Source organism: Prinia subflava, chromosome 9 (assembly GCF_021018805.1).
Source record: "Prinia subflava isolate CZ2003 ecotype Zambia chromosome 9, Cam_Psub_1.2, whole genome shotgun sequence".
In the NCBI taxonomy this organism is placed as follows: domain Eukaryota; kingdom Metazoa; phylum Chordata; class Aves; order Passeriformes; family Cisticolidae; genus Prinia; species Prinia subflava.
The window spans coordinates 4114322-4140610 of NC_086255.1; the positions used below are offsets into that span (position 1 = coordinate 4114322).

The 26289-nt window shown below is 41.2% G+C and overlaps 2 protein-coding genes across 3 annotated transcripts; one reads left to right on the forward strand and one right to left on the reverse strand.

Annotated features, from left to right (window-relative positions):
- Window positions 1-77: 77 nt before the first annotated feature.
- LOC134554540 (disintegrin and metalloproteinase domain-containing protein 9-like) lies at window positions 78-15688 on the reverse strand. The gene is made up of 22 exons (XM_063405144.1): window positions 15460-15688; window positions 13692-13789; window positions 12743-12819; window positions 12010-12088; window positions 11204-11280; window positions 10182-10398; window positions 9708-9773; window positions 9556-9627; window positions 9053-9225; window positions 8511-8595; window positions 7477-7598; window positions 6496-6667; window positions 5670-5759; window positions 5243-5438; window positions 5029-5134; window positions 4662-4836; window positions 4196-4276; window positions 3435-3540; window positions 2681-2813; window positions 2234-2297; window positions 1861-1913; window positions 78-1554 (listed from the first exon to the last, which is right to left on the reverse strand). Exons 1-22 carry the CDS (start codon window positions 15527-15529, stop codon window positions 1476-1478), a joined length of 2391 nt encoding a protein of 796 aa, XP_063261214.1. The 5' UTR covers window positions 15530-15688; the 3' UTR covers window positions 78-1475.
- Window positions 15689-17160: 1472 nt separating this feature from the next.
- C9H10orf88 (chromosome 9 C10orf88 homolog) lies at window positions 17161-22101 on the forward strand. 2 transcript variants are annotated; one of them, XM_063405165.1, is made up of 6 exons: window positions 17161-17450; window positions 17539-17730; window positions 18669-18741; window positions 19282-19488; window positions 20134-20603; window positions 21560-22101. In XM_063405165.1, the coding sequence occupies exons 1-6, from the start codon at window positions 17176-17178 to the stop codon at window positions 21786-21788; spliced, it is 1446 nt and encodes a 481-aa protein (XP_063261235.1). In that variant the 5' UTR covers window positions 17161-17175; the 3' UTR covers window positions 21789-22101. The 2 variants fall into 2 exon arrangements, with proteins under 2 accessions (XP_063261235.1, XP_063261236.1); XM_063405166.1 differs by having other exon boundaries at window positions 17542-17730.
- The last annotated feature ends 4188 nt before the right edge of the window (window positions 22102-26289 follow it).

The following is a 26289-nucleotide window of genomic DNA, read 5'->3' on the forward strand; positions in this document are numbered from 1 at the left end:
AGAGCCAGGGGCGGCCCCTTTACCCGGGTCTGGTTTACCCGGTTTTTAACCGGTTTTTACCCGGGTCTGATTTTACCCTTTTTTTTACCCAATTCTGGTGCCACAATAAGCTCGAGAATTCTCCTTAGTGACCCCCGGAGCGTCAAAGGCTGAGCCATGCCTGCATGTCCAGCGGCGCCTTTTATGGCGATCACAAAACAAACATACAACCAAGCGCGCTGCCCCTGAGGATTTATTTTCAATTGTAATGTAATAAATAAAATCAACGTCATATTATAATTGAGATCTAAATGATAGGGATATTTAAAAATAACAATTTGAGATTTTGAGGGAGTAAGGAAGAGGACACTTCTTTGAAGACACAGACTTTTTGCCAGCAATCTCTTTTGGGTTCTTTTATTCAGCTCTTGGGTGATGTGGCCATCTGAGGGGTTGGGATTGTTTTCTCGGTGAGGCAATCCTATAAGTTATTAACTCATTTTCCCAGCTAGTACCCCCAAATTTGCACGAGCGCAGCCGGGGTGTGCCTTATTCCTCATAAGGTGGGTCCATATCCAAGCTCTGTTCTTGGCAGCTCTGCACTGCAGCTGCTGCTCTGTCTGGTGGGGACTTTCCCATTTGATGGAGGCCTCTTTGGAGAAACTCTGTCACTCTATACATCCTCTTTGAAATCAGTGCTGGCTTCTAACTGTCCCATTTAGAATGACAGCAGTTAATCCATTGCTTTTGTAGTGGAATCAGCTTCTAGAAAAAATGCCAAGCTGCAAAACCCAGTAAACTTTGAAGCATGTGGAGCTGGAGAGATATTTCCCAAAATCCCATATTTTCTGTAACAGCAGAGATGGGTTCTTTCAGACTAGGGGACATGAGCTACAGAGTTTCTGGTGTCCCCAAGTGAGGTTGCTTTTATAAACTGCCTGAAATGGAAGCTGACACGGCTGGTGGGTTGGGAGAGGTGGGCTCTCAACCCCAGCTTGGGTAGGGCTGATGGCAGGCAGGTGTCAGAGCAGGGCACAGGGACTGTCCCCAAACCTGGCTCCACAGGCCCTCGGAGCTCCTGGCAGTGTCCTGAGGAAAGGACAGCCCAGGAGGTAAAGTGCAGAGCTCCCATCTTTAAACTGTGTCTGTGAATAACTGAACTCACGTCTCTGTGGCCTGAGAGTGAGGCAGCAGCGTGGAAGAGTCCTGTTCTCTGACACTCTCACAATCCTGTGCAAGTTGAACTTCGGGTTCTGATTTATAAAACCAAGAGGTGAGGTAGAGGAGGCACAAACACAGCCAGCAGCAAGGAGCAAAACATTGGGGTATCACCAAATCTGTGTTCAGTGCCCTTGGCACCCAGTCTTTCCAGGAGGGATGTGCTTTCCAAAGGCATTTTGGCTGCACAAGGAGAGCACTGGAGCATTGAAATCCTTTTTATTTGTTTTTCAGGCCAGTTGCTTGTCAGAATTGGTTGAGGACTCCCAAGAAACATTTCAGACAACTGGTCTGGGTGGGACTGGGGGTCGTTGAGGTCCTGAGGAAGCTGCAGGAAGCTGGGTTTGGACTGGCTGCCTGAAGTATGGAAAACACCTTGTGTTTAGTATTTCATTACTTGAGACACTTGACATTTCTAAACTAGTTCTTTACCATTTTTAAACAGTTTCTAGAATTTACACCCAACTCTCTCTGCCCCTTCCTTTCCCTTGCAGCATTTACCTGTGTTCATGCCAACATTTTTCCTTCAAGCCTTTAAACTATTACAGCTCATGATGCTGCATGAAAAATCCCCCTAAGCAGGACACAGGACATCAATAACTTCACTTACAGCAACATAAACATAGGAAAGATGAAGTGAAGAAGGTTTTAAACACTACAAACCTTGTACTAGGAAAATGCAATATGGTAAAAAGATTGGGACTCGATGCAGCAGGCTGGAAGAAACATTGCAGAAAATCAGGTTACAGAAAACACAAAGTGTACATAATTATTCAGTATTAAGCTAACATAATTTTAGAACTAGTTTTCATTTGCTGGGATTTTCTTCATATTCTCTTGCAACATTTTGTTTTGATAATTTTTATTCAGTTTTATCAGAACTGGACTCACAGCCTGGCTAAGCAGCATCTCCAGTGTTTGGCCTAAGAAATAATCCAGGTGGTTTCAATGGATCAAAAAGCCATGATTAACTGTTTTGGAGAAAAGGCACTGTTCAGTTTGGATTACCCAACATGAAATACTGTATCTATTTTACCTGATTATTTCCAGTTTCATGACTTGCTCTGTTGCTTTGCTTTGGTTCCTGCCCATTGTTATCCCTGAAACAGAAACCACATCATCAGCAAATCCTTCAGGGATGCAGCATTTCCCGTGGACAAAGCTACAGCTCAGAGGTCTGGATTCTGCTCTGAGTCCAACTTGTTCTGGACTTGACAAGCAATTTCAATCTGCTCTGCCCCTGTGTCCACACAATACAATTATCAACAAAAATTAGGAAAGTGCAATGGATTTGGGAAAAAATGCTGTGGAGCAGACAACTGGAGTGTCTGGATTGCACTTCCAAGGAGCAGGGGATGGGCTGTTAAAATCTGGTATTTTAGGAGGTGTGGATTTTTTGTGTAGATAAAGCATCCACCTGCCTTGCTGCACTGACCTGGAGCACACCCTCATGTTGGAATAGCACCTGTAAGAAGGGAAATACCTGTGCTGCTCTCTGCTTTTCCTGCAAAGTTTTCTCCTTATTGCATCACGCTTAAATATTGCTGCTGCAGTGAGGATGGCTACAGGCAGCACAAGGAGGAAGAAAATCAGCAGCCCATCCCGTAGTGATGTATCTGGGGAAAAAGAATTGAAATCATGGAATTCAAATTTTAAAGCATTTTTTGTTTGTTTTAAAAAGTACAATCTTCCAATCGTTGAAATAAAAATAAATAATTTCACTGAAGTTTATAACATGTTACAATCAGAAAAGTAGGATTTGGCCTTATGGTATTACAAGTTCTTTCTGCCTTACCCACCCTATGTATAAGCAATGTTTGTCCTTTTCCATAAGAATTTTCAATAATTCTAAAGCAGATAAATTAATTTTGTATTGGCTTACCACAACTGCTCAGCATGCTTGTTTTGCCTTCCTGAACTTTTAATGAATACAAAATATTTTTTCCCTTTCCCAAAGTACAAATATAGTAAAATTCAATTAAGTTCTACAGAAAGTAACACAGATTTTCCTCAGAAAGCTACCGACCATGAACTTTGCTTTTAGGCAAAGAGAAGGAAAACATTTTGTATGTAAAGGCCAGCAAAAGCTGCTTCAATATCAAATAATGTTTGTTCTTCAAGTCAATCCATGATCTGTGTCTCATGCAATAGAAAAAAACAGTTGAAAAGAAGCTGTTTTGAGTAGATATTTTTTCTCAGTCCCTGGGGCAGAAGGAGGGCCAGTTTCAGTGTCCTACCTGTGTGAGCTGGACCACTGTCAATGCTGCCACCGTAGCCAGACTGGTTGCAGAACGGAGGGGCCCACCCCGGGTTGCAGTGGCAATTCCCGTTGTTGTTACACACCTACAGCCCAAACAGGAGGAGTCGTGAGTCAGGCAGGGACAGCTCCCGTCGCTGTCACACCCCTACAGCCCAAACAGGGATTACTCAAACAGCACCTCCCTGAGAGGGGCCACTCAGACCTTTGCTATGGATTTGGAGTTCCATGGAATTGCATGTGGAAACAAGAAATCCTGTATTGCAGTGCATGGAAATACATTGAATATTAACTGGGAGTGAGCTCTGCCCCTCCAGAACAGCCCAAACCACTGAGGGATTCTGATACCCCGTGATAATTCTCTCTGAATTCACATTTGTGTTATTTGCCTGCAATAAATCACAGTCCAGAAACCTTCTTGGTTTTACAACCTTTGGACTCCATGTTGATTTTTCACAGAGACATATATAAATCAGGAATTACCAGACTTTAATCCTCAAAGGAATATTTTCCTTTTACAATTCACCAGCTCAGTAATATTAAAAAAATTTCCTTGGGAAATTGAGACAAATGCCTCTCAATGTTAGTGCTAAGGGGGTTGCAGTGTTCTGGCAACATGAATTACAGTGGATTTAACTTTTAATACAGATCAGGAAAAAGCAAAGCCACCTGCTTGGTTATTGCTTAAAAGCAGGGAATTTGCACAGTCTAGAAAAGGGACACAAAGCACCAGCTACTCACCCCATTATTGTCACACTTCTGCTTTACATCACAGCTGTAGCCCAGATATCTTGCATCAACACATTCAAAACCTACACAGGCCTGGAACAAGTAATTAGTGTCTTACAAACACAAAACTGAAAAAAATCCCATCCTTTTATAAATATACTATGTAAGTGCACATGTTAACAAGTCTGCAGCTTTCACTTACATTTTAAGAAAAAGAGCTGATACAACATTCAGTATTTCAGAATTTTATAACCTTATTTGTCTCAGGTTTGCTTAACTCTGTGGATGCACTTTAATGGAGTAATTTGAATGACTGATAATGTAATTTTTGAAGAGCCAATTGATTGTTTGTATGTATTGATCTCAAAAGATTTTTCTTGTGTTATGGCATATGCACAAGAGAGCCAGGTAATGTTTTTGGAAGTTCAGAACTTTCCACCTGGAATATATTCTGTCATGCTGCTGTGATTCCTCTTACCTTGTTCTCTCCACAGGCTGTCCCATCGTGAACTTGAGCAGGATCAGGGATGTCTGATCCCAAGTCAAAGTCAGAGGACCAGCACAGAACCCCGGATGCATTGTTGACAACGCTCCAGGCTGGGAGGTTTTGAAGACTGACAGATGTGCACTGGAGCTTCCCACACAGACTGTGCCTGGATGGAATGAAGGACATCAGAGACAAGGTGAACACATAGAAATCAGCATCAGTGCAAATCCATTTCAACTTTTTAGCTTGCATTTAAAAAATATATTCTTTTAGATCTTTCACTTTAGGGCTTGTAACAATTTTTTTTCTTTTTTACATTGAAGATTTTAGGGTTAGCTTATATTTGGTGGTGACTTACTGGACAGAGCATTTCTTGTACACTCCACCTTTCATTCCACAGTTTCCAAACCTATCTCCTTTAATATTTGCCTTTTCAAAGCATATATCAGGTGCTTTTCGTGCCCCTGTAGAAACAAAATAGTGAATCTCAGTAAGGTGTCTGAAAAATACCAGAAAGAAAAACTGGAAATGTCTGCTAGGAGCCCACAAATGGGTTTACATGAAATGCTAACCTTTCCCATAGATAGATTCACACTGTGAATCAAAGCTCTGGCACACTCCATAGTAGCAATAAGCCTTGCTGTTGCTGCAGGGGTAACCATTCATGATGTAGACATCGTCTGGGCAGTAGGCTGTGCTTCCATTGCAGTACTCAGGGAGATCACACACATCTTGTTTGGCTCTGCACTCTGCTCCTGCCACTTTAAACTAGCACCAGACAGGGAGAACACTTTTAGTACCGCTAGAGAGGAAGTTCTAGAGAGAAACAAAAGAACTGGGAACATTTAGTGATTTTAAGGAAGACAAATTCTCTTCTTACATGCTCTCCTATTTGTGAATGTCATTTGAAAATATGTCAAGAAGACTTGGATAGCTCTTTTCAAACACTAAAAAATCTCAGTGAATAGTAACAATTTAGTTTAATAAAGCATTGCCTACCTTGCAGTTTTTGCAGCACAGTCCTTGAGCACATTGTGAGCCAGGTGTGAGCTTGCAGGTGGCAGCATCACAGCAGGGGTTGGAGCATTCCTGAGAACATTGAAAGGGGATGCTGTTTCATTTATATAGCCAGGAAAGTACTCATCAGTCCACGTGGATGGACAAGCCAAACTTTAAATAACTCTCCATGTCACATTCTCACATTCTCCTGCTCTAAAAAGAACCAGCAGACACTGTTGCTGTGTTTTATTTCACAAGTCAACAGAAAAACACCTGTTTTGATGTGTTGTGGCACAGGGATGCCAATGGAGCCAGGGTTTGCTGGCAGCCTTTGGATTTTTTGATGCCTTTTTTGAGACACTTTTACCTTCTGAAGAATGAGCCAATACATCCCGTTCTTGAGGGACATTTTCACAATACAAGTGTGACTCTTAAAAGTCATTTTGTGTAGGCAAAGTTTACAGGAGGTAAAGGCTTACAGGTAACAAGCCTGTAGGTGTTCTGTAGATAAACAGTCTCTGTCAGGGAACAGAAATATCCAGGATGCTAAAACCAGCACAAAACCCAGTGGTGTTCCCACACACTCTGCTCTGAATTTCACCTCTTTCTCAGCAGGACCTCAATGTTTTGTGAAGTCCAACAGCCCTTAACTGAGTCCACATCAAAATCGAGGCATGATTTTAGACTTCTATTAAAATTAATTTTAATATTGCTTGCAAAAATGCAAAATTACAAGGAAAACTCCTCAGATAATAATGCAATTAGGCCAGTATTATATAGAATAATATTATATCCAACAAGTATCCAGCTCAATTTCATGCATTACCTGTGGTTTGCCACAGTCACATTCTTCATTGTTATCGACCACATTATTACCACAGACAGGTTCTTTGTACACATTACTTGTTTTGGGAGGATTTCTCAGGCAGTTTCCTCCTCCATTTAGAATAAAGGCCTCAAAATCATCAGCGCTACAGCTGCTAAAATTCCTGGATCCACTGGAAAGGATAATATTTTATTATTATAAATATTTTGCTTACATGAGAACATACAACTCAAGCTCTTAAAATATTGTTGTTCCATAATAAATATTGTATTTCATAATGCTAAGAGATCATGAAACAGTTAATTTTTATTTTACTTTGCATTAAAGTACAGAACTAGAAGCTTAAAATACTATTAAAATAGGAATGATTTTAGAACCCAGAGACCATCAGATTATCTAGTCTGGTGTCCTGTATGAAACAGGCCTTATTAATTCTATACTGAGTCTAAAAATGTTTGATTAAAATTATTCTCAGGAAACCATTCATCTTAACTTGGAGTCCCTAAGAACTGAGGAATGCACCTTCCTAGAGTAGTTTTGTCCAGTGTTCAGTTACTCTGATTTATTAATACAGCTGGGGATAAATACAATATTATGATCTTTTTCTCTTAAGGGGAAGCCAAAGAACAAATGAACTGAAGGAAACATAAGAAGGTTTTTTTCTTAATTAACTGTTCAATAATTTGTTGCGTTTTTGCACAAAGCCAATGAGTACACATAAAACATTCTCAACAGGGTGAAAAAACCCCAGCAGTTCAAATATGTTTTTAGGAATGTTACAAATAAAGATTGATTTGGTCAGAAAACAGATAAAATTTCATATAAATTATGTCAAATCTTGAATCAGTGAATCCACCTCTGTGATTAAATTTTTCAAACAACTCCCAGTTCACTAAAGTTCTTCCAGATTCATAGGAGCTTGTATGGCATAGTCACTGCAAACAAAATAAATTATTAAAATAAAATAACAGGAAATCTTACTTATCTGTGCTGTGCATGATGTAGGATACAGGACACCTCTTGTCATCATGTTTCATTCCGAGATTGTGCCCCAGTTCATGTGCAACTACTGTGGCATGACGTAACATTTTGTTATGATTCAGCTGATAAAGAAAGCCAAGTGAAAAAAAGTGAAACTAAGAAAAATACTGTTTGTACCCAGTGATTTACTCCCACCACAAAGCTTTCAGGGACTACGACAAATTGCATTTATAAGGTGAAAGCAGCAAGGACTGACAGTTTGTCACTTTATTTTCAGGTGGGGCCACCTTCTGCCACTCCTTCCCTGAGGATCATATTCTGGATAATAAGTTGGCAGCTGGGCTGGATCACCACTGCAGGTTTTATTCTGTGTGATTCAATTCTATTCTAACACTGTTAGACAATGATTTCAAAGGAGTCTTCAACAACAAATGTACTGTTAAAGAACAGAATCTGCTTCTGAGATTGTCCACCATGTTGTGGCATCCATACTTTAAGGACAGGAACCTCTGGAGTTGTTGGTTCTGCCCCAAGGGTAGAGAAAAAAAAATATACTAATTTTGTATTACAGTATTAAATAGTGCTAAATAGTACTAAGATTTTGTACTAATTTTTTAAAAAATTTTGCCTGTTTACAGGACTGTTGTTGTGAGGAATTCCAGACACTTGAGACTACAGTGCATCATGTTCACTTCCTATTTAAGGAGTAAAAAAACCCACCATTATTTTGTAGCTGCACTCCCATCCCAAAACCTCTGTGGGTATGAATTTTAATGGTGTAAGGATGAGATTATGCAATATTGAGGTTTTTGATGAATTAGAAGATTACCAGAAGAATTCACTGAAGATTAAATGAGCCAAGTGGGCTGGAATTTGACAAAGAAATTGGGAAGTACTTAAAAAAAACAGTGTAAAATATGCACAAGTCTTTCCATAAGAAACCCCATGAAAGAAATCAGCCAACCCCAACAGCAAGTGATTGACCAAGTAGGTCAAGGACCAGTTTCTTCCATACCAAATGATGAAGGACTTACAGTGCTGATTGAGCCTCCCTGGACATGTGAGCACACAGTGCCCACAAAAGCCATCCCAATGGATCCACTGAAAGAGCTTCTCCCTCTGCAACAAAAGCAGTTTGGAGGTGGGGTTAAAGATGGGTTGAAAGTTCATGATTTCTACTAAAAGACACTGAAGAGTTGGAAAGAAATATTGCAAGGCAAAATTTGGTCTTCCTGAAGTCAAGAAGGAATTTATCGCCACAGCAGGATTTTATTCTAATTTATAATGAATATCTGAGTAAGAGCTTGAAAATAATGATCAATCACCTAAGTCTGCTGTGTCAGTGCACTCAATTTCAGAATGGCTAAGGTGGGAAGGGACCTCTGGAGGTCACTCTGACCCTGGAGTTGATTAACTCTTGAGAATCCATTATAGTTTCTTGTCATTTTTCCAGGTTAAACCATTTTGGAAGTGCAGAGAATTTTACTCCAGGTATATTTTAATTAGTATACAAGCCCCAAATCATATCCATTAACACTGGCAGCATGGCTGGTTTTCCTACTGAATGCAAACTTACATTATGAGGTGACCAACGTCATTTCTTGAGCGCTTCAGGAGATCTTTCTGTCTCCAAGAAACAAATCTACTCAGCACATCTCCAGCTGAACCCTCCATTACAGATATGTGGTTGGCATCTGTCCAAATCTCTAATCCAACCAAAACAATCTGGATGTTCAATGGTCTATACATCTGGGGGAAAAAAAAAGATAATCAATGTTCCTGAGCTGTTCTGATGGAATTCTGAAAGAAGATTTCTTTACTACTGAGTAAGAACATAGTGACCAAAACATAACTTCAGTTTCTTTGAAACTCAGTATATGATATTTGTAAATATAAGTGAAATATAAAATATTTATAAATTGTAAACTAAAGAAAAATATTTAGAATATACAATGAAGTATAACTGAAAATAATCTACTTTATGAAAGTACCTAAACATATCTTTTGGAAAGAAAGCTGCTCTTCTGAGCACTATGATAAGACAGAAACTATTGAATCTAGGCAATTTATCTGACCTACCCCATCAACATAATTAATCAGCTCCACTGTTTCCTTTTGCACTGCAGCAGCATCCGAATTCTTCAGCAAAAACTGTAAAATTCCATAACAATGTCAGAGGAGAAAAATTAGCAAAATGATAGAATGTATTTAATGTTGGACAATACAATTACCCTGTTGTGATCCACAACCACGAATAATTCCACATAGCTTCTCTGGGGCAGGACAGCTCGCTTCTCCTGCAAATAGAAAGCACAGTAAGTTAACATAACAAGTTTGCAATGTTGCATTTTGTACTGTGGCCTCAGTTTGTGTTAGATTACCACATAAACATCTCCTGTCAGTAATTCACACCGCATCAGACACTGGCATGCATGGCAGCTTGTGCATTTCATGTCCTGCCCATGTGCCCTGCCAGACTCTGCTCTTCCACTCCGGGGTTGCTTCCAGCTATGAGAGATCCCCATTGTGCTGATTTTCTGTTCCAGGATTTCCTCGGCAGGGCTCCCACCAGCTTGGTGTCCATGAAAGCCACAGGGAAATGTCCTGCCAGGCCAATCCCACCTGCAGGGATGCCAGAGCAAGAGCCCTGGAGATGCCTTGGACTGCAGCTCAAGAGAGACACAGAAATACATTAATATATTTACCCTGAGGAGCCTGGCCCTGCTGGAGGTACTGTTTGATGAAAATGTGTATTTCACAGACTGCTTCACAAACATCTCATGCTCCAGGCTGCCATTCAGCACCCCACAGTGGAAGGGGATACCCTGCACATCTCCCAGTTCATAAAGCACATGTTCAAATGTGCTGGATGTGTTGAGGGGCTCCATTCCGTGCCATTTGCCTCCAATGTAGAGAATTCCCCTAACAATCAGAACAGAATGAAACATTATTGCATCATTTTTCCTTCATGGTTATGACTAGATGAATGAATAACAGCTGGATACTTAGACACTATGTTGAAATAAATTATTTTTTAAAATTATATTAATATGGTGTTAAGTTCAAATGCCCAATAAAAGACAAAACAGAACCTATTTAAAATACTCAACAAGTGTGGGCTTCTTGAATCAGTTAGAAAAGGAAGAAAAAAAAAGAGAATGAAGCCAAATTGTTAGTAAATAAGTCTGGATTGTGGGTACAGAGCTAATGCAAAGGGTCCTTTCAGCCCTTATCTCTGTTCATTTAAAGGACTGCCAGGATATGTCCTGACTTATTGTGAGTGACATCTCTCTGTGAAACTTCACCTGAAAGATACATGGGTGAATTTTATCCCATTTGTAATTTATTGGATTTGAAACACAAAAAATCAGTTCAAATTTGGACACATTTTTTTCATGTAAATGGTTTGTCTTTTGAAATGTACCCACTCATAATACAAAATTGTTTGCAGGAGTGTTTTAAGTTCAACAAAAGCTTCATCAAGGTAAGATTTCTTTTCTGCAAAGGTATCTCTGGTCATGACATTTACATCAAGTACTAGAAGCCTCAGTTCTTGCCAAGGTTCTGCCTATATTTATAACGGTTTCTCTCATATTATCTTTTTTTTTCTGTGAAGGAATTTTGGAAAAGGGGAAAAAAGTGGGAGTTGAGGGAAACTGTAAAACCTGTAACAAGCTTTAGCTTCATCAAATGGTGAAATAGTCAAAGAAATAGGAAGAGGAAATACCTAAGGCCATCACATGTGCTAAGAGCAAGTGTGGAGTCAGCAATTCCTTCAACAGTGCCATGATAATAACAGTGTGTCTGAAATGCAACAAACCCACATAATTAGTGACATAATGAGGGGATTGTCTTCAACTGCAAACTTATTTTCTAACTAATCATATCATTTGCATGCCATCAGGGCTGCCTGTTAGGAATTTACAGAGTTCCCTACTTGGGAAGTACTCCTGGCCTTCTTGAAGGAGAATATCCCTTGACATTAGTACCTGAAGTAGCCTGTGGTCCCTTCTAGAACACAGCCAGCATTTTTTTTAACCCATCACCATCCTTTATAAAAATATTTTAATCTACATTGCTCATCCTGTTCTTAGCGTCCTCTCAAAGGCTGCTCTGAGATCTTTCATGCACAAACCACACAATTAAATATCACTGAGCTCACGTGCAGTTTAAAATTGAAATTAAATTTAGAAGTATTTATAAGGCTTTCTTGATACAGGATTTAAACACTATAGAGCTTTGATGCTGCTTTTGTACCTTAAATTACATATTCTGCAAAGGTGGCTCAAATTCAGGCTTGGCATAATCTCCTGGCAAATCCTTTCACACCTTGGGGAACAGGGGTGCCACAAACAGCCCAGTCCCTCATGAACCTCATGTTTAGATCACTGGTAATTAATTTCTGTTAATCAGAAATGCTCCACTGTGAAAACTCACAAAAGTCTCATTGCCAGCAAATATATTTTTTCTTGGCTTCCCTGGCTTTTCAGAGAAAATTCTGACACAAAGGAGAAGTTTTATTATGTACAATACCTCATTTTTGGATGGTTTTGCCTGCAGTTTCCCATTTTTCCCGTATGTGTACAGCTTAAAGTCGTCACTAAGAAGTTTTCTGGAAACAAAAATAAACTACTGCTCTTTTAATGGTGTAGAAACAAGAAACAAATCAAGACTCCTGCTAAGTGATACATTCTGTGTTAGCAGCACACTCAATGCTAAATTATTATTAAAATCCAAGCACATGAAACAAAATACTTTAAAATGAGCTGGAGTTTTTGGAAAATAAGTTCTTTTGAAACTTATCATTATTTATTTTAAATAAAATATCCATAGAGAGGAATCTAAGCAGACTCAGTTGCAAAAGGACCTGGTCTATTACAGGCTGAGGAATGAGGAACAAGAGAAACAGAAAAATTTCTTCAAATACAACACAGCTAAAACCCCTCTGCCTTGCTAATAAAATACTAATGTTGAACTGAATTCTAATTTTCCCCAAATATTTTTTTAATGTTCTATCTTGCACTGCTAATAATAAAAGAAATCAAAATAAATTTCTTCACTGCTAGAAAAACTATTATTCCCTTCTATTTGCAAGATATTACCATAACAGAGACACTATATTTGACACTATTTAACAGAGTTGTTTTGTAGTCGCTACATTCTGCCATTTAAATGGTTTCTTCTGAATTTTTTCAGTATAAAAATGCTTGTCTTTATGCAACTAACCCTGAAACAAGACAATTCCTTAGAACTCTCTATCACATACTTATTTTTCTTCAGCTTTAGGAGGTATGTTCCATTTCTGGTTTTAACTGAGTAAGAAAGATTGTCATCTGAATGCTCCTGAAAACAGAACAAAAGAGATCACTTAATTAGATGATTTTTCATTTCAGTTTTGTTAATTACATGTTTTGTTTGACAAGAGAGGTCCAACTACTCTGTGTGTTTTAAGTAAAAACCCACAGATTCCTATCCCTCAGGCTTCCATATTTCAACCTCTCAGCAGCAAAGTGAACATTCTTTCCTCTGTAAAGTTTAAATTCTATGAATCTATATTTTCGTTTGGACAGGAGGGCGCAGTCCATGAATGCACTCTTTGCTCAGTTCCACCTCCCTTTGTGACACTCCTTATGTAAATCAGATAAACGAGTCCCAGTCTTTTATCCCCTAATTGGTTTGCACAAAGATGACTAATGCTGTTTCATTAACAGGTACTTCAGTAAATGAACTCCGGATCTGGCACAAAGGTAAATTACCTCAGAACTGAAGAATAAAGGCTCAGGTTTCTCTCTTAACTCATCTTTTAACCTGGGCCACTCTGTGGGACCGTTTAGATCCTTTGCGTGCTACATGGCTGAAATCCTCTGGTTATTATCCAAAGACCAGAACATGGACAGCACGGATGTTAGCTCAAGTTCAACATCTAATCTGACTCAGAAGAAATGAAAATATTCTTTATGTCCCTTCTCACTGCTGTCCTACAAGGTCATTAATAGGATTAGAAGTTTGGAAGGCACTCAGAGTAAAATCACAGGCCTTTGTGGGAACAAATTTACTTAAAACTAGTTGAAAACACTATGATTCAGGAGAGAGTGAGGTGCATTTCATTACAAAAATCTCTATATACCATCCATTGTATGTGTGTCTAATGTAGGACAGTGTTTTGGAAAACAGCAACCATCAGAAAAAAGAGAAAATCAGATAGAATAACAAACCTCATGAGAAAATGGGGGATGTTTCTCTCTGCCTGTCAGACTTCGAGGAATGACTATTTCTAATGTAGAAAAGCTGGAGGTGTGTTCAGAGGATACACCTGAAAATAAAGTTTGAAATTGGTAAAGAATCAGAAAGGATAAGGCATTATGTTGGCACCTGCACAGTGGTGATAGGCAAAAGTCTACTCTGATCCAGCCAGAAATGGAGAAAGAGTGAAATAGTTCAGCAATGATCAAACTGACTTTTTTTAAAGTTACTATAGATTAAAGCTGGGGTCTTCTGCAGCATACAAATAAAAACTATCAAAGCATTTAAACAAAATCTTAATTCTCTCATATTCAGGGTTATTGACTTTCTGACTTCGTCATTTTTCCTTCCACAACCTTCACTTTTAACCTGATGTACCACAGAAAATTGGTGCAGCTGGCTTTCTGCTTTCCCCATCGTCCTGAATAAGGAATATTTTAGCTGTCCTCAGGATACATTTTGTCCACCTCCTGTGTGGAAGAAAACGTGGCTCACCACGCTGCCTCCAGCCATCGCCTAATCTTGCATTTTTGTTTGTTGTAGCAACAGTCAGATCTTTGCAAAAGGTTTGTAGCCTTTTACATGATATCAGAATTATCTCCAGAACAACATGCTAATGCAGGAAGCTAAAGATAAGAAGCCTGCCAAGTATCTGGTTTCAGGCAAATGGGCTTCTAAAGACAAAAACAATCTCCAGTGACTTTTTAAAAAATTGTGTCAGGTTGAATTAATCTTCCTTTTTCTTGTCTGCTCATCAGCTGGTCTGATTAAAAGAGACACAACCATTGCTTTTAAGCAGAATCAACAGTAACATGAGTTTTAACCAATGGAGGTGGTTTCTTCCTTATTAAATTGTTATTTTAAAAGGAAACAAAGAGATTTCTTCACATTTATAGTACAAAGTCACCCTCAGCCTCCCACATTCCAGTGAAAGGAATTCATAATTGCAAAAATGTCACACAACCAGCCATTCAAAGTGAGCAGGGCTCTCCAGGGTAATGATGATCTCTCCCTGTTAGATAGCATCAGGATTTTTAAAAGCTAGGTGCAGGTAGCATATGTTTAACAGTACTGGCTGCAATTGCAATCAAAATGTGGAAGCTGATATTAGCAAACCAGTCTGAAAAGAATATCAGCGCTTAATATGGTGATTCTGCTCTTAATCTTCCATAATTTTATTATCTAAATCACAAAAGCCATTCTGTTTCATGAGTGAACTGTATATTGAACTAACCATGGAGATGCTCTTTTAACAATTCAAATTTTGACACCTGAAAGCAGGAAACCATCTTTGATGCACATCATAAAAACACCACTTTCTAAGAAACATTTCAGGTGTTACACTTCAATCTAAAATGTGAAGCCAAATCAGAAATGAATATGAGTTAATGAAAAATTACAATGAAATTGAAGGAATTTCCATCACATTAGTGAAGAAGAAATGTTTTTCTACAGTCTTGACTATTGATGAGAGTGGCAGCAATGCAGTTATCACAATCAGTGTCCTGCACAGAAAATGACACATGGAAATCATACCTATGAGATCCAGGAGGAAAAAAACCCACCAAGAGCTCAACTATAAAAAGTTTCAACCTGTAATCTTTTCCAAGATCCTCTCAATGAGCAGGGCTGCACAGGGAGAGCTGTGGCTCAGTGTCAAAGATGTGCATCATTACAATCAGGGTCCAGGCAGACTTGCAGAAACTTTCTGAATATGTAAAAAAAAAAAAGAAAGCTTACCTTTTATCCAAAAAGAGTTTCCAGTAAAAATTAGTCCAAAAGTGAAGAAAAATAGGCTGTGCATTAACATGACTTCCTGGAGAAACTACTCCAGCATCCGAGCTGGCTCTGGCTGCTCTGCAGGGAACCAGAAGAACGAGAACCGTCTGCTCCCAAGGTAAACAACAGAAAAAGCTCTCTGATACTGCATCTCTGCTGAGGAAATGGGAAGTAAAATTTAATCCACTGGGCTTGTGAGAAAACTGGTCAGACAGCCTAATGCAAATAAAAAGCAGCACATTCTTAAATGCTGATTGGAGAAAGAGCAAGTCCCGTGTCGGGATCAAACTGGTTTATTCTAAGGGACTTTCGTCCCATGGTGAGATCAGAGATTAGAAACATAAAATATTGCTACTGACAAATGAAGTGTTTAGGATGTTTATCCTGGCTACTGCCAGCTCAATTAAAAACTAGCATGAATCAATTTACTCTTTGAAATTTCAGCTTCTCGTCTTCCATTTTTTCATCTTTACATAAAAATGTAATTCATATGAACACATGAAAACCCCCAAAACAGAGGTTCTACCCAGTCCCTTCTATGTAAAACACAATTCTCCTCACCAAAAGTCCATAATTTTGTGCAGATCATTGTTCTTCCCAGCATGAGAGTAATCTTCCACACAACCACGTTGTCACCAAAGGCAGAAAATAAACGCTTCTAAAACTGGATGAGTTTGCAGTGCATTTCAGAAGTAACAAGCGCATTTACAAACACAAAAATGAGACTGAGACAACACACTCAAACATTTACATTAATTAATTTTAATTAATTCTTTGATTAAAGCAGAGCAAATTCAGTTTTCCATTGCTGGTAAATCCTATAAAGCAATGCCTTCAGTGGCAGAAAGCAGAATGCTGGCTGTATTTGCAGTATTAGTTTGTTAAAGCCCGTTCAGGTCCATTTCTCGAGAGTCACAGACTGAGAACACCCTGAACATTCCTGCACTGAGCACTGGGAGGAAGCAGAACTCGACACCCTCATTCTCTGTGTCTGCCACAGCCTCAGGAGCAGCATTCCCCAACTCCAGAAGGTGAGATCCTACTGAAAATTAAACGAACCTCATCTTTTATTTATGGCTTCTTTTATTCATAGCCTCTCTCCTGCGTGGTGCACTAGCAGGACACAACTCGGGAGAATCCCGCTGCTCCAGATTTTGACATATTACGAGTTTCAAAGAATCCAGAAATCATTCCAGTTGGAAATGACCTCTGAAATATTGAGCCAAACAGAGGAGCTTGTTCAGAGCTGGATCACACTGTGGGGGAAGGACCTTTTCCTAATATCCACCCTAGACCTCGCCTGGCACAACTTCATTCTCTTCTCCCAAGCAACCAGTGACAGGACAAGAGGACATTGTCTTCCGCTGCACCGCAGGAGGTTTAGGGTGGACATTACGAGGAATTTCTTCTCAGAAGGAGTGATTAGACATTGAAATGGGCTGCCCAGCGACCTGGGCGAGTCAGAGGTGTTTTAAGGAACGGTGTTTTAAGGACGTAGCACTCGGTGCCAAGGCACGGTTGGCAGGGCGATGTTGGGTCGTGTGTCGGACTCAGGTGTCTCAGAGGTGTTTTCCACGCGAATTCCCCACGGGTCTCTGCGCCCCTGGGCCCCCCCGGGCCGTGGTGCCGGTGCCGCCCCCGGCGCTCCCTCAGGCGCTTCCCGCCGCCCCAGCGCGCATGCGCGGAGCCCCGCGCGGCGCAGGCGCGTCCCGGCCGCGGCGGGCGCTGAGGCTCGGTCGGTGCCGCCGCCCCGCCCGGGTGTCCCCGGCGGGCACCGCCCGGCGCCCCGCGATGTCGAGCGGCTGCGCCGCGGCGGCGGAGCAGGAGGAGGCGGAGGAGGGAGGCCGGGAGCCGCGCTGCGTGTCGGCGCGGTGCTCCTGGCCCTGCGCGCCGCCGGGCGGCCTGGCCCGGGCGCTGTGCCTGCGGCGGGGTGCAGGGGACGGCGAGCCCGGGTGAGGGCGGTGGGCGGCGAGAGGGGCGCCGGGCTGGGCCGGGCGGGAGCGGGGCTGGCGGGATGACGCGTGTCGCTTCCCCCCGCAGCAGCGAGGCCGTGCTGGTGGAGCGGCGGGCGGGCGGCGAGGAGCCCTGCGAGCTGCGGCTGCAGTGCCGGCCCGGCTCCGAGATGGTGTCGGTGGGGATCGTGAGCCAGGCCCGGAACATGGAGGTGTACGTGGGCGAGGAGTACTGCGGCACCGGCCGGGGGCAGAGCCGCGGCACCCGCCCGGCCCCGGGGTGAGTGCTGAGCACGGGCAGCCTCCTGTGTGTGTCTGTGAGGAGCTCCTGCTGTTACACACCTGATGTCTTCAACGAGGCTGACAGAATTGAGGTTGTTCAGCCTGGAGAAGAGAAGGCGCCTGGGGAGACCCTGGAGCGATTTCCATTGCGAGAGAGCTGGAGAGGGACTTTGGACAAGGGCTTGGAGAGATAGGGACCAGGGTTAGGTGGGATATTGGGAAGAATTTCCTCCCTGTGAGGGTTGCAGGCCCTGGCACAGGGTGCCCAGAGCAGCTGTGGCTGCCCCTGGATCCCTGGCAGTGCCCAAGGCCAGGTTGGAACGGACCTGGAGCAGCCTGGGACAGTGGAAGTATCCCCGGCCATGGCAGGGGGTGGCACTGGGTGACTTTTAAGGTTCCTTCCAGCTCAACCCATTGGATTCTGTGAAAGACCTCTTGTCTCTTTGATATGTAGTCATCTCACATTTCAAAGAACAAGAGAGAAGATTTAAAAAAGGTTTTGTTTTCCTCTTTGATACTTCCTTCCTTGCTTTGCTGGGGGAAATAAAGCTGTTTTTCTGTTTTAAGTCATTACATGGCACATATGCTGCTTAATTAGCTACATAGAAACCAGTCGACTCAGAGCCTCAGGGAGGATGTGTGAATAATGTACTGAACCTCAGAAGCTTCTCTAGTGTACAGTGCATGCACACACACAAATTTTTACATAAATATTTGATAAGATTCATTACAAGTTGCATATAAGCATTAAACCTGCTATTAGAAAGTAAAAAAACTGTTAAAACCTAGAAACTGAAACTGCTGTTGGAAACCATAAATCTGCATTAGAAATGTGTCCCAGTCAGTCTTAGTTTCATATCTAAATATTTACCGATATGATGTATTTCTAAGTACCTTGTATATTGATTTCACAGCTTGTTTATTTTATTTTTCTAGTGAAACTGAAGAGGTTACTTTATACCACAAGCACCTTAAGTTTGAATGCCCTGCAGCATCCTGTAGAATTAAGGTAGGGTGTTGAACAGCATTGTTTTATTTTTCTTTTATCTTTTTAATCACTTAATCAACTAAATTGCATTCCTTTTAATAAAATTATTGGTGTTATATACTTTATCTCTTCACATAATCACTTAAAAATCTGTTGGCTGGTACTATGTCTTGATGGCTCCTTTTAAATTGGTATCTCAGTTTGCTTTTCATGATGATTTTATATGATACAGACAATTTAGTCTTGGAGAAAAAACCCATAACCCAGATAAAATGCAGATCTGTGATTACAACTGTCAGCTCTGGGGTTAAATAAGAAAATCTTTATTTATCTTTTTCTTGTGAAAATCTTTATTTATCTTTGGGGCACTCAGGCACCTGTGCTCCTGTCAGAATTTTATGGGGAATAATAGCAAGGAGAAATTGGCTTAATTTCCCTGGAAAAGAGTTCAGTATAGTTTTTTCCCAAGACTCAAAGAACAACGCATCATCCCCTATGTACAAACAAAGCATGAAATGTTCTTTTCCCTAACCAAAGTATTTTTTTTCCTTCTTGCAATAGCTGCTCTCCTTTGGTGAGAAACACAGAGTACTCATCAGTAGAATAATTCTAGAAGTGAAAGCAGTGTCTGCAAAACTAGCAACTGATTTTCCTTCACTAGGCTCAAGCATAGATCTAGACAGAGTGCAAACTATAATGGAGTCCATGGGGTCTAAGCTGTCTCCAGGTGCTCAGCAGCTCATGGACATGGTGCGGTGCCAGCAGAAGGTAACTCACTTTTCCACAAACATTTCACCACTTAGGAATGTTCTAAAAAGATTTTGGGTTTTTTTAATCCACATTTACTGCCTTGTTCATCCTGATTTATCTGTTGGCTCTCAGATGAGTGCAATGAATAAGGCTATGTACTCCAGGATTAGTGTTATTATATGCACTGTGATAATTTTAAGCTTCACTGCCACCCTGGTCTCCTTTTGCCTGTTTCCATTGTCACTGCTGGTCAAGGATAGTGGGAATTTTCCTTGGAATGTTTGGGGTGTAGATAGATGGGCTGGTTTATCTCTTTAATGGTCATTGTAACCATGTCACCTTCAACTAGAAGGAACTCACAAAACATTTACTTGAGATCCTAATCCTGCAGAGTGGGCTGTATCAACACAATTCTGAATCTGTCTGATGTTAATAATTCAGTTTTGGGGACACAGCATGGTAGAAATGAAGTCAGTTAAGCTCTTTCCTTACTTGAACACTGACAAGATAATTAACACTTCATATTTAAAAGGAATGTAGTTCAAAACTACTTTTAAAATCTTTACTGGTAGAATGCTGGGTTATGAAGTATTGCTATTGCTGTATAATTTCCAGTATATTTGAATACTCAAATATTAATGGTCTTGTTTTTCTCCCCATCAGAACAGTTTCCCTCTTGGAGACAAACTCAGTTGGATCTTGGGGAGAAGTCCTGACTTTGGAGGTGACAGCGTGGTGGATGGACTGCACAGTGCAGCTCTTCAGGCAACACTGAGCCCCTCAGCCAGTGAACCTCTGCCTGTGAAAAATCATGTAACAACTGAAGCAGTGTATAAAGCCCTAAAAACAACTCGGGATCTGAACTCAGAGGTACCTGAAAGAGGGAATACTTTGGATTCTGAAAGACTTCCTACCCAGCAAATTGCAGCTGACCTCAGGAATGATTTGAAAGTCGTGGGATCTTTGCAAGCACAGCAGCAAGCAGGTGAAACTCCAAACGTGGCCAACCCACAGGTGCTTCTTCCTTTTCTTCAAAACTTGTGCACTCAGGTGAATCACCTGCGGCTCAAGGATGGAGAGAGGCACCTCGGGAGGAGTGCAGGGGCTAAAGAGGAAGGTGTTCAGAGTGCTGGGTGAGTTAACTTTGCTGAATTTCCCAAAGTACTATTGACTATTTATTATCAAGTTTAATCAAAATGCATAATTTAAGAATTCTCTTCTCATGAGCAGCAATAGGGAATCTTAGAATACATGATTTTGAAGGCTGTGTGGTGGTGAGCATTACAATTTTTCAGATGAGCTGCTTGAATGCAGGAATTTTTGAGAAGAAATCACATAATTTGTTGTTACTAAACTGTTTTATTTTCTGCCTCCATTTAATCTAATTTTAAAAGGATGTTCATACACATTTAGCTTGTCTTTCTCACCTACTATCTTTTAATTTTGATTAACTTTACCCTAAATCTGTACATCTTCCCTTTTTCACACCATGTGGCACAATCTTTCTGCTGTACTTAGTGTGTATCATCCCACTGATTTTCCTGTTCCTCCTCACTTGTTGGCATTTTTAGTGCAGGTGTCACAGTTTGATACCTCAGGAACAACAATGGAACTCATGAGATGTAGGAATGTTGTAGGAATCAGGATTTAATGGAGACTGAATATCTCAGCTCCAGTATTTTTAAAGAATGCAGATGCAAACCTAGAGAGTTTTATAGTTTGGATAACTCTGGAAGCACTTTCCCTGACCAGGACATCTGCCATGCTGACAGAATACAAACTGTGTATATTGTTGAGTTGTGTGGATTTGTTTTATGTAATTAAGCTCTCTAATGCATAATTGAGCCTTTTTAAAAACAAGGTTGAAAGAAGATGACCATCTACAATAGCATGTTTATGAAAAAAATTGAGATTTAAAGTTTGCCAGGCAGGGTATTTTACTTGTGCTAAAAACCTAATGCCTTCCAAAGTTCATTGCCTAATAAATGAAATTTTACATTTAAAAGATGTTCAGGTGCCCAGATGTCTGTATTGCCCCTTGTCATTAAGAAATAGGTTTTACTGATTCTTATATTTGCTCTTCTTACAGAGTGGAACAACAGCCTATTTGCTCCTACTTGGAAAAGATTATTTCAAAAAACCTGGATCTGATGGAGAAGAAACTAATGGACTACATTGACTGCCAAATCCAGGCTCTTCAGACACACATAGACAATAAAATGTTTCTCTTGATGGACTTGGTTCAGAACTCAAAACCAAACAAAATTTCCCAAGCACACTATGATTCTAACGAGGGGTTTTCTAATGGAGAGAGGTAGAGGGATTCAAAGGTGGGGTTTCAATAAGAATAATTACACTTTACAAAGCTTAGTATTTATGCAGTTAAAACTGTAAAGAACCTCAGCGTTGTTAACTTGCATTTTGTTACTGTAATTCTATCCACTGTTGTACACACTTGTTAGTTTTATGAAAGATCTTAAGGACATATGTTTTTTCCTAAATATAAGAGTTTTGTATGCCCTTTGTGGCTTATTTATTTAAGGAGCGTTGCTAGAAGCTGTATGAACAGTTCCCCAGTTTCCAGTACTCTGAATAAACTGAGTTACTGCTGATCTTTTTACCTACATGTAATTAGTTCACCGTTTTTGTTTGTATTAATTTTTGCTGTGAAATGTGTTACCAGTAGAACAGAATGTAGTTTGTGCTTTTGCTTTATTGGCACTGCTGTTGAAGATATTTTATTGTTCCATCTCTAAAAGGAAGGTTGGGTTGTCATTGCCTGATTTGGGCAGTTTATGGAGCTGTCTTGGGAGGGCTGGGGAAGTGTGAACCCAGCCTGGGTTCTGTGGAAGCCTTTTTGGCTGTGCAGGCACCTAAATTAGGAATCCAGGCTCCTTAAGAGATACCCAGAACAAGACTGTGATGGCTTTTTCCCTCCTAAACTACCTGAGTGTGCAGGAACAAGTGAAATGAATACATTCTTAGCAAACTTTATCCAGATTTCATGATCCTAAGAAGTGCGAGTGCTTCATTCAGGGTTTCTCTCAAGTGGATGCTGTTCCCAGACAGGGAGTGCTGGGGTAGCTCCAGACCAGAGGAGTTTTCCTTACTGCATCACACTTCCTTTAACTCCCTGGGATCAGTTTTGCTGTCATTTGGGGAGGTGGGAATGTGACTCCAAATCCCTCTTCTGTGGAGGGTTAAGTTTCAAACTCCATTCTGTTTGTTGCTCTTGGATTCTGGGGTGCACCATTTAAATTGGAAAGTGTAGGGACTTCATGGTAAACCCCTCAGTTGGGTGCACAAACATTTTTGGCAAAAGCTGTAGATGTGGGAAGCAAGTGCTGACTCAAAAGCAGCATAAGCATGTAGGAGCCATGCCACTCTGCGTGATATTTTCTTTTCCAGGAAGTATTAAAATAAGATTCACTTTTAGAGATGTTTAACATTTCACCCTTCAGTTGCCTATATAAGACCTGTTGTGCAGAAATCAATAAAATCTTGCAGATAAACAGAATATATATAGTGCATTTGATACTGATACAATCTCAGATCTATGCCTTCTTTAAAACAACTCTCTGATTTTTAGCTCACTTTAAGGATTTTGAATACAACTGTCTCTTCATCCTGCAATGTACTTACACTGCCTTTGAGTGTGGAGGCATTGAATGCATGTTTAAAGATGTTGCATAGCATTTGAATTCCCTTGGGCTTCTGGAAATGCTAAATTTGCATTTACTCTGTGTAGCCTTTTGTTTCTTAAACCCACACACGTACTTGCAAGGAATTTTGGAATGTTAGCATCCCTTTAGTGACTGGCTGTGGATCTGCAGTGAGTGTGTGAGCTGGCGTGTGGATCCCTGCCAGTCAAAGTTGTGTCCATCAGAACCAAACGCCCTTTAAATCATCACCTGTGAGGAGAGCACAGGGTTATGAGTGTGGTGGAGTTTTGTATGAACTGAAGGAACGTGGAGGGGGAAACAAAGTCTTGATGAGAAAAAACAGGCAATTGATCCAATTATTTTTTTCACTGAGAGTATTTACTGAAGTTTTGGCATTTATAGATCATCTGTACAAGAAAGACTTGAAATTAAGGAACCCAAGTGCAGTTAAGATTAAATACCTTTAGATTTACTCCCACTAGCGTAGTTTTAGAAATCAGCAGCAGATCTTGGAACACAATGAACAGGTCTAGAGGCGGTCAACAAAATGCCATAGTCAGAAGCCTCCTTACTTGGGGACAACGACAATAACGACCTTGTCACTTGCGCTTCTCTTGGCTCTCCTGGCGCCTGGGAAGCCTGGGTAATGAGGGCCTATGTTCCCTGGGAAGCGTCGGGGAGGAGGGAGCCTGTTCCCTGGGAAGGGTCGGGAAGGAGGGAGCCTGTTCCCTGGGAAGGGTCGGGAAGGAGGGAGCCTGTTCCCTGGGAAGGGTCGGGGAGGAGGGAGCCTCTGCCCGGGGAAGGGTTGGAAGGGTCGGGGAGGAGGAGGAGGTCGCATGTTGCAGCCTGACACTTGGCACCGTATGCAAGATCCGGGGTGTACAGCAGCTCTGTAATGGAACTGCAGAGACCTCTGGCCTGATGAGGGGTAATTGCCACAGCTTGGGTCCCTTACACACCTGAAAAAGGAAAAAACAAAAAAAACCCCAGTATAAATTGTCATGTAATGATGGTGACATGCTCACTAAGCCCGTTTGTTTCCTCTGTTGCAAGAAACTTCCAGAAGTGTCCAGCTGTGCTGTTAATCACAACTCACAGCTCTGAACTCCTGAACACGGATGCCACTATGTGGAATTTGAATGTCTGTCATTGTAATGTGCATCACAACACATACAAATATCACACGTGTAAAGCACCTAGTGGAATTTTGTTAATATGTATTAAAATCACATTATAAGCTGTACAGTGATGAGGTAGTGGAATTGTACTGCACACTCTGCTAGGGCTCATGCTTAATTAAAACAAACTAAAGGACAGCTCAGCCCTGGAAAAAAGGATTTTGATTTTTTGGAAGATTAGAGCTGTCCATGAAGGATTTCCCTGGACAGACAACACCAACATCCCAGCCCCTCTGGGACTGTCTTTGAAACCCTGCCAGCATCATTTGGTGCCATAAATCAGTGACTCCAGCAAGAATGGCTCCAGGGACATCTGAACTAACAGACACACACCAAGAATGCTGCAGAAACAGTGGGGTTTTACAAAATGTTAATGTGATTAGTAATTGGTACTATGGGTATGGCTGAGTAGTCAAATCAAGTTGTACCTGAGCATTTGAAGGGTGTAAGAAAACGGTGTGAAATCATGTTTGGGGTATCCCAGCTTGGCTGGGGCATCTCACATGCATGAGTAAATATTTACCCTTCCAGGGTTACTGGTGGCATCCCAGGTCTCCGTGGCTGGCACAGGCGGTTCAGGTATCTCAGCAAGGTCTGTCTCACGGAGTCAGGCAGGGGAGGAAGGTCTGCTGCAGAGGAGGAATGGAGGGTTGATAAACCAGAGGTAAACACAGAGCAAGATGCAGCATTAAATGTATTAAATACTGGCCTGCTTTGCAAGTTTAAACACGGGCCTGGAATAGCAGCTGAGTGGGGAGGAAATGGATTTCTCTCTGATGGTGTTCCATTAAAAGTTCATTTCTCCCTTGTACAAACTAACAGCTAACCCCGAGGTAACTCCTCGGCATTGTTCTGTCCTGGAGGAGGGTGAGTTTGCCAGGATCATGAGATGCCTCTGCCTGTGAGCCCTCCAGAGCACAGGGCAGGGTGTGGGACAACATTTCAGACATTTTTTAACCATAAATGATGCAGACCTAGGCCAGCTCACCCCCGTGGCACTCACCACTGAGGATGGCTCTGGGCCAGCCCTGTGTGATCCCTGGCTGAGCCTGGCATTCCCCATCTCTGCCTGCACCCAGCCTCTCCCACTTCCCCTGCACTCAGATCCCCTCTGCCAAAGAACTGCCAGCCCTTCCCAGCCCACATCTCTTATCCAGACTATGCTGCCTTTAGGAAAAGAAGTCATTAAAAAGAAGAAAGAATCAAATACCTTACCTGAGCCTGTAGTTGCTGCGTTTGTCTTTGGATGGGCTTTTAATGCAGAAAAAGGGTTAAAAAGTGAGCTGACTGAGGAAAATGCACTTTTATGCCATCAGTTAATAAACATTGTAATGAGCAGAACACATTAGTATTAGGAAATATAATTAGCAACAGTTCTGAGGAATAGAATTGTCATGGGCAAAGGTTACATACAAAGGAAAATGTGAGGGCTTGAGTACTACGAATGACATATTACTGGCATTAACGGGAACAAGATTTAATTATGTTTATCCCTCTGTGTGGGGTGATAATCCCATGCTCAAATGTCTGCTTTGCACTTGAAATTCAGTTTCTTGTATGTTTTACCAAAGCAGCCAAGTGCCTTTTATCAAGGTGTAGCTGATACAGCCAAACTCTAAAAGAAACCCTTGGTCTGCTCTCAGGCAACTGAGGCAGAATGCTATCAATTAGTAGAGCAGAATTTTCAATTCATTCTTTTCGAAAGATAAAGCCCACTGTGGAAAATTAAGGTTCAAAGCCAATACCACTGAATATGTCAAAAGGATTCCACTGACTCAACTTCCTCTGGGGACACAACTTTGAAAATGCCGGGATTCTGTAGGAATGACGTGATCTAGAGGAAATCTGAGTTTATATTGGTGTGGTGGGTCTGCCCCGGTGAATTCCAATTCCTTAGAACTTTCAGCAGAGCAGGTATTCTTCCCATATCAATGCCAACAATTCAGGTCCCTCGATTTGTACGGAAGCAAAAAAAATTA

Excerpts from the sequence above, each read along its gene's own strand:
- LOC134554540 (XM_063405144.1), bottom strand. The coding sequence starts at position 15,529 with ATGTTAATGCACAGCCTATTTTTCTTCACTTTTGGACTAATTTTTACT. Across the intron at positions 12,089-12,742 it reads CTAAAGCTGAAGAAAAATAA|AAAACTTCTTAGTGACGACT; the intron begins GTATGTGATAGA and ends TTTTGTTTCCAG. Across the intron at positions 1,914-2,233 it reads ATGAAACTGGAAATAATCAG|CCTGCTGCATCGAGTCCCAA; the intron begins GTAAAATAGATA and ends TGTTTCTTCCAG.
- C9H10orf88 (XM_063405165.1), top strand. The coding sequence starts at position 17,176 with ATGCGCGGAGCCCCGCGCGGCGCAGGCGCGTCCCGGCCGCGGCGGGCG. Across the intron at positions 17,731-18,668 it reads GGCACCCGCCCGGCCCCGGG|TGAAACTGAAGAGGTTACTT; the intron begins GTGAGTGCTGAG and ends TTATTTTTCTAG. Across the intron at positions 18,742-19,281 it reads CAGCATCCTGTAGAATTAAG|CTGCTCTCCTTTGGTGAGAA; the intron begins GTAGGGTGTTGA and ends TTCTTGCAATAG.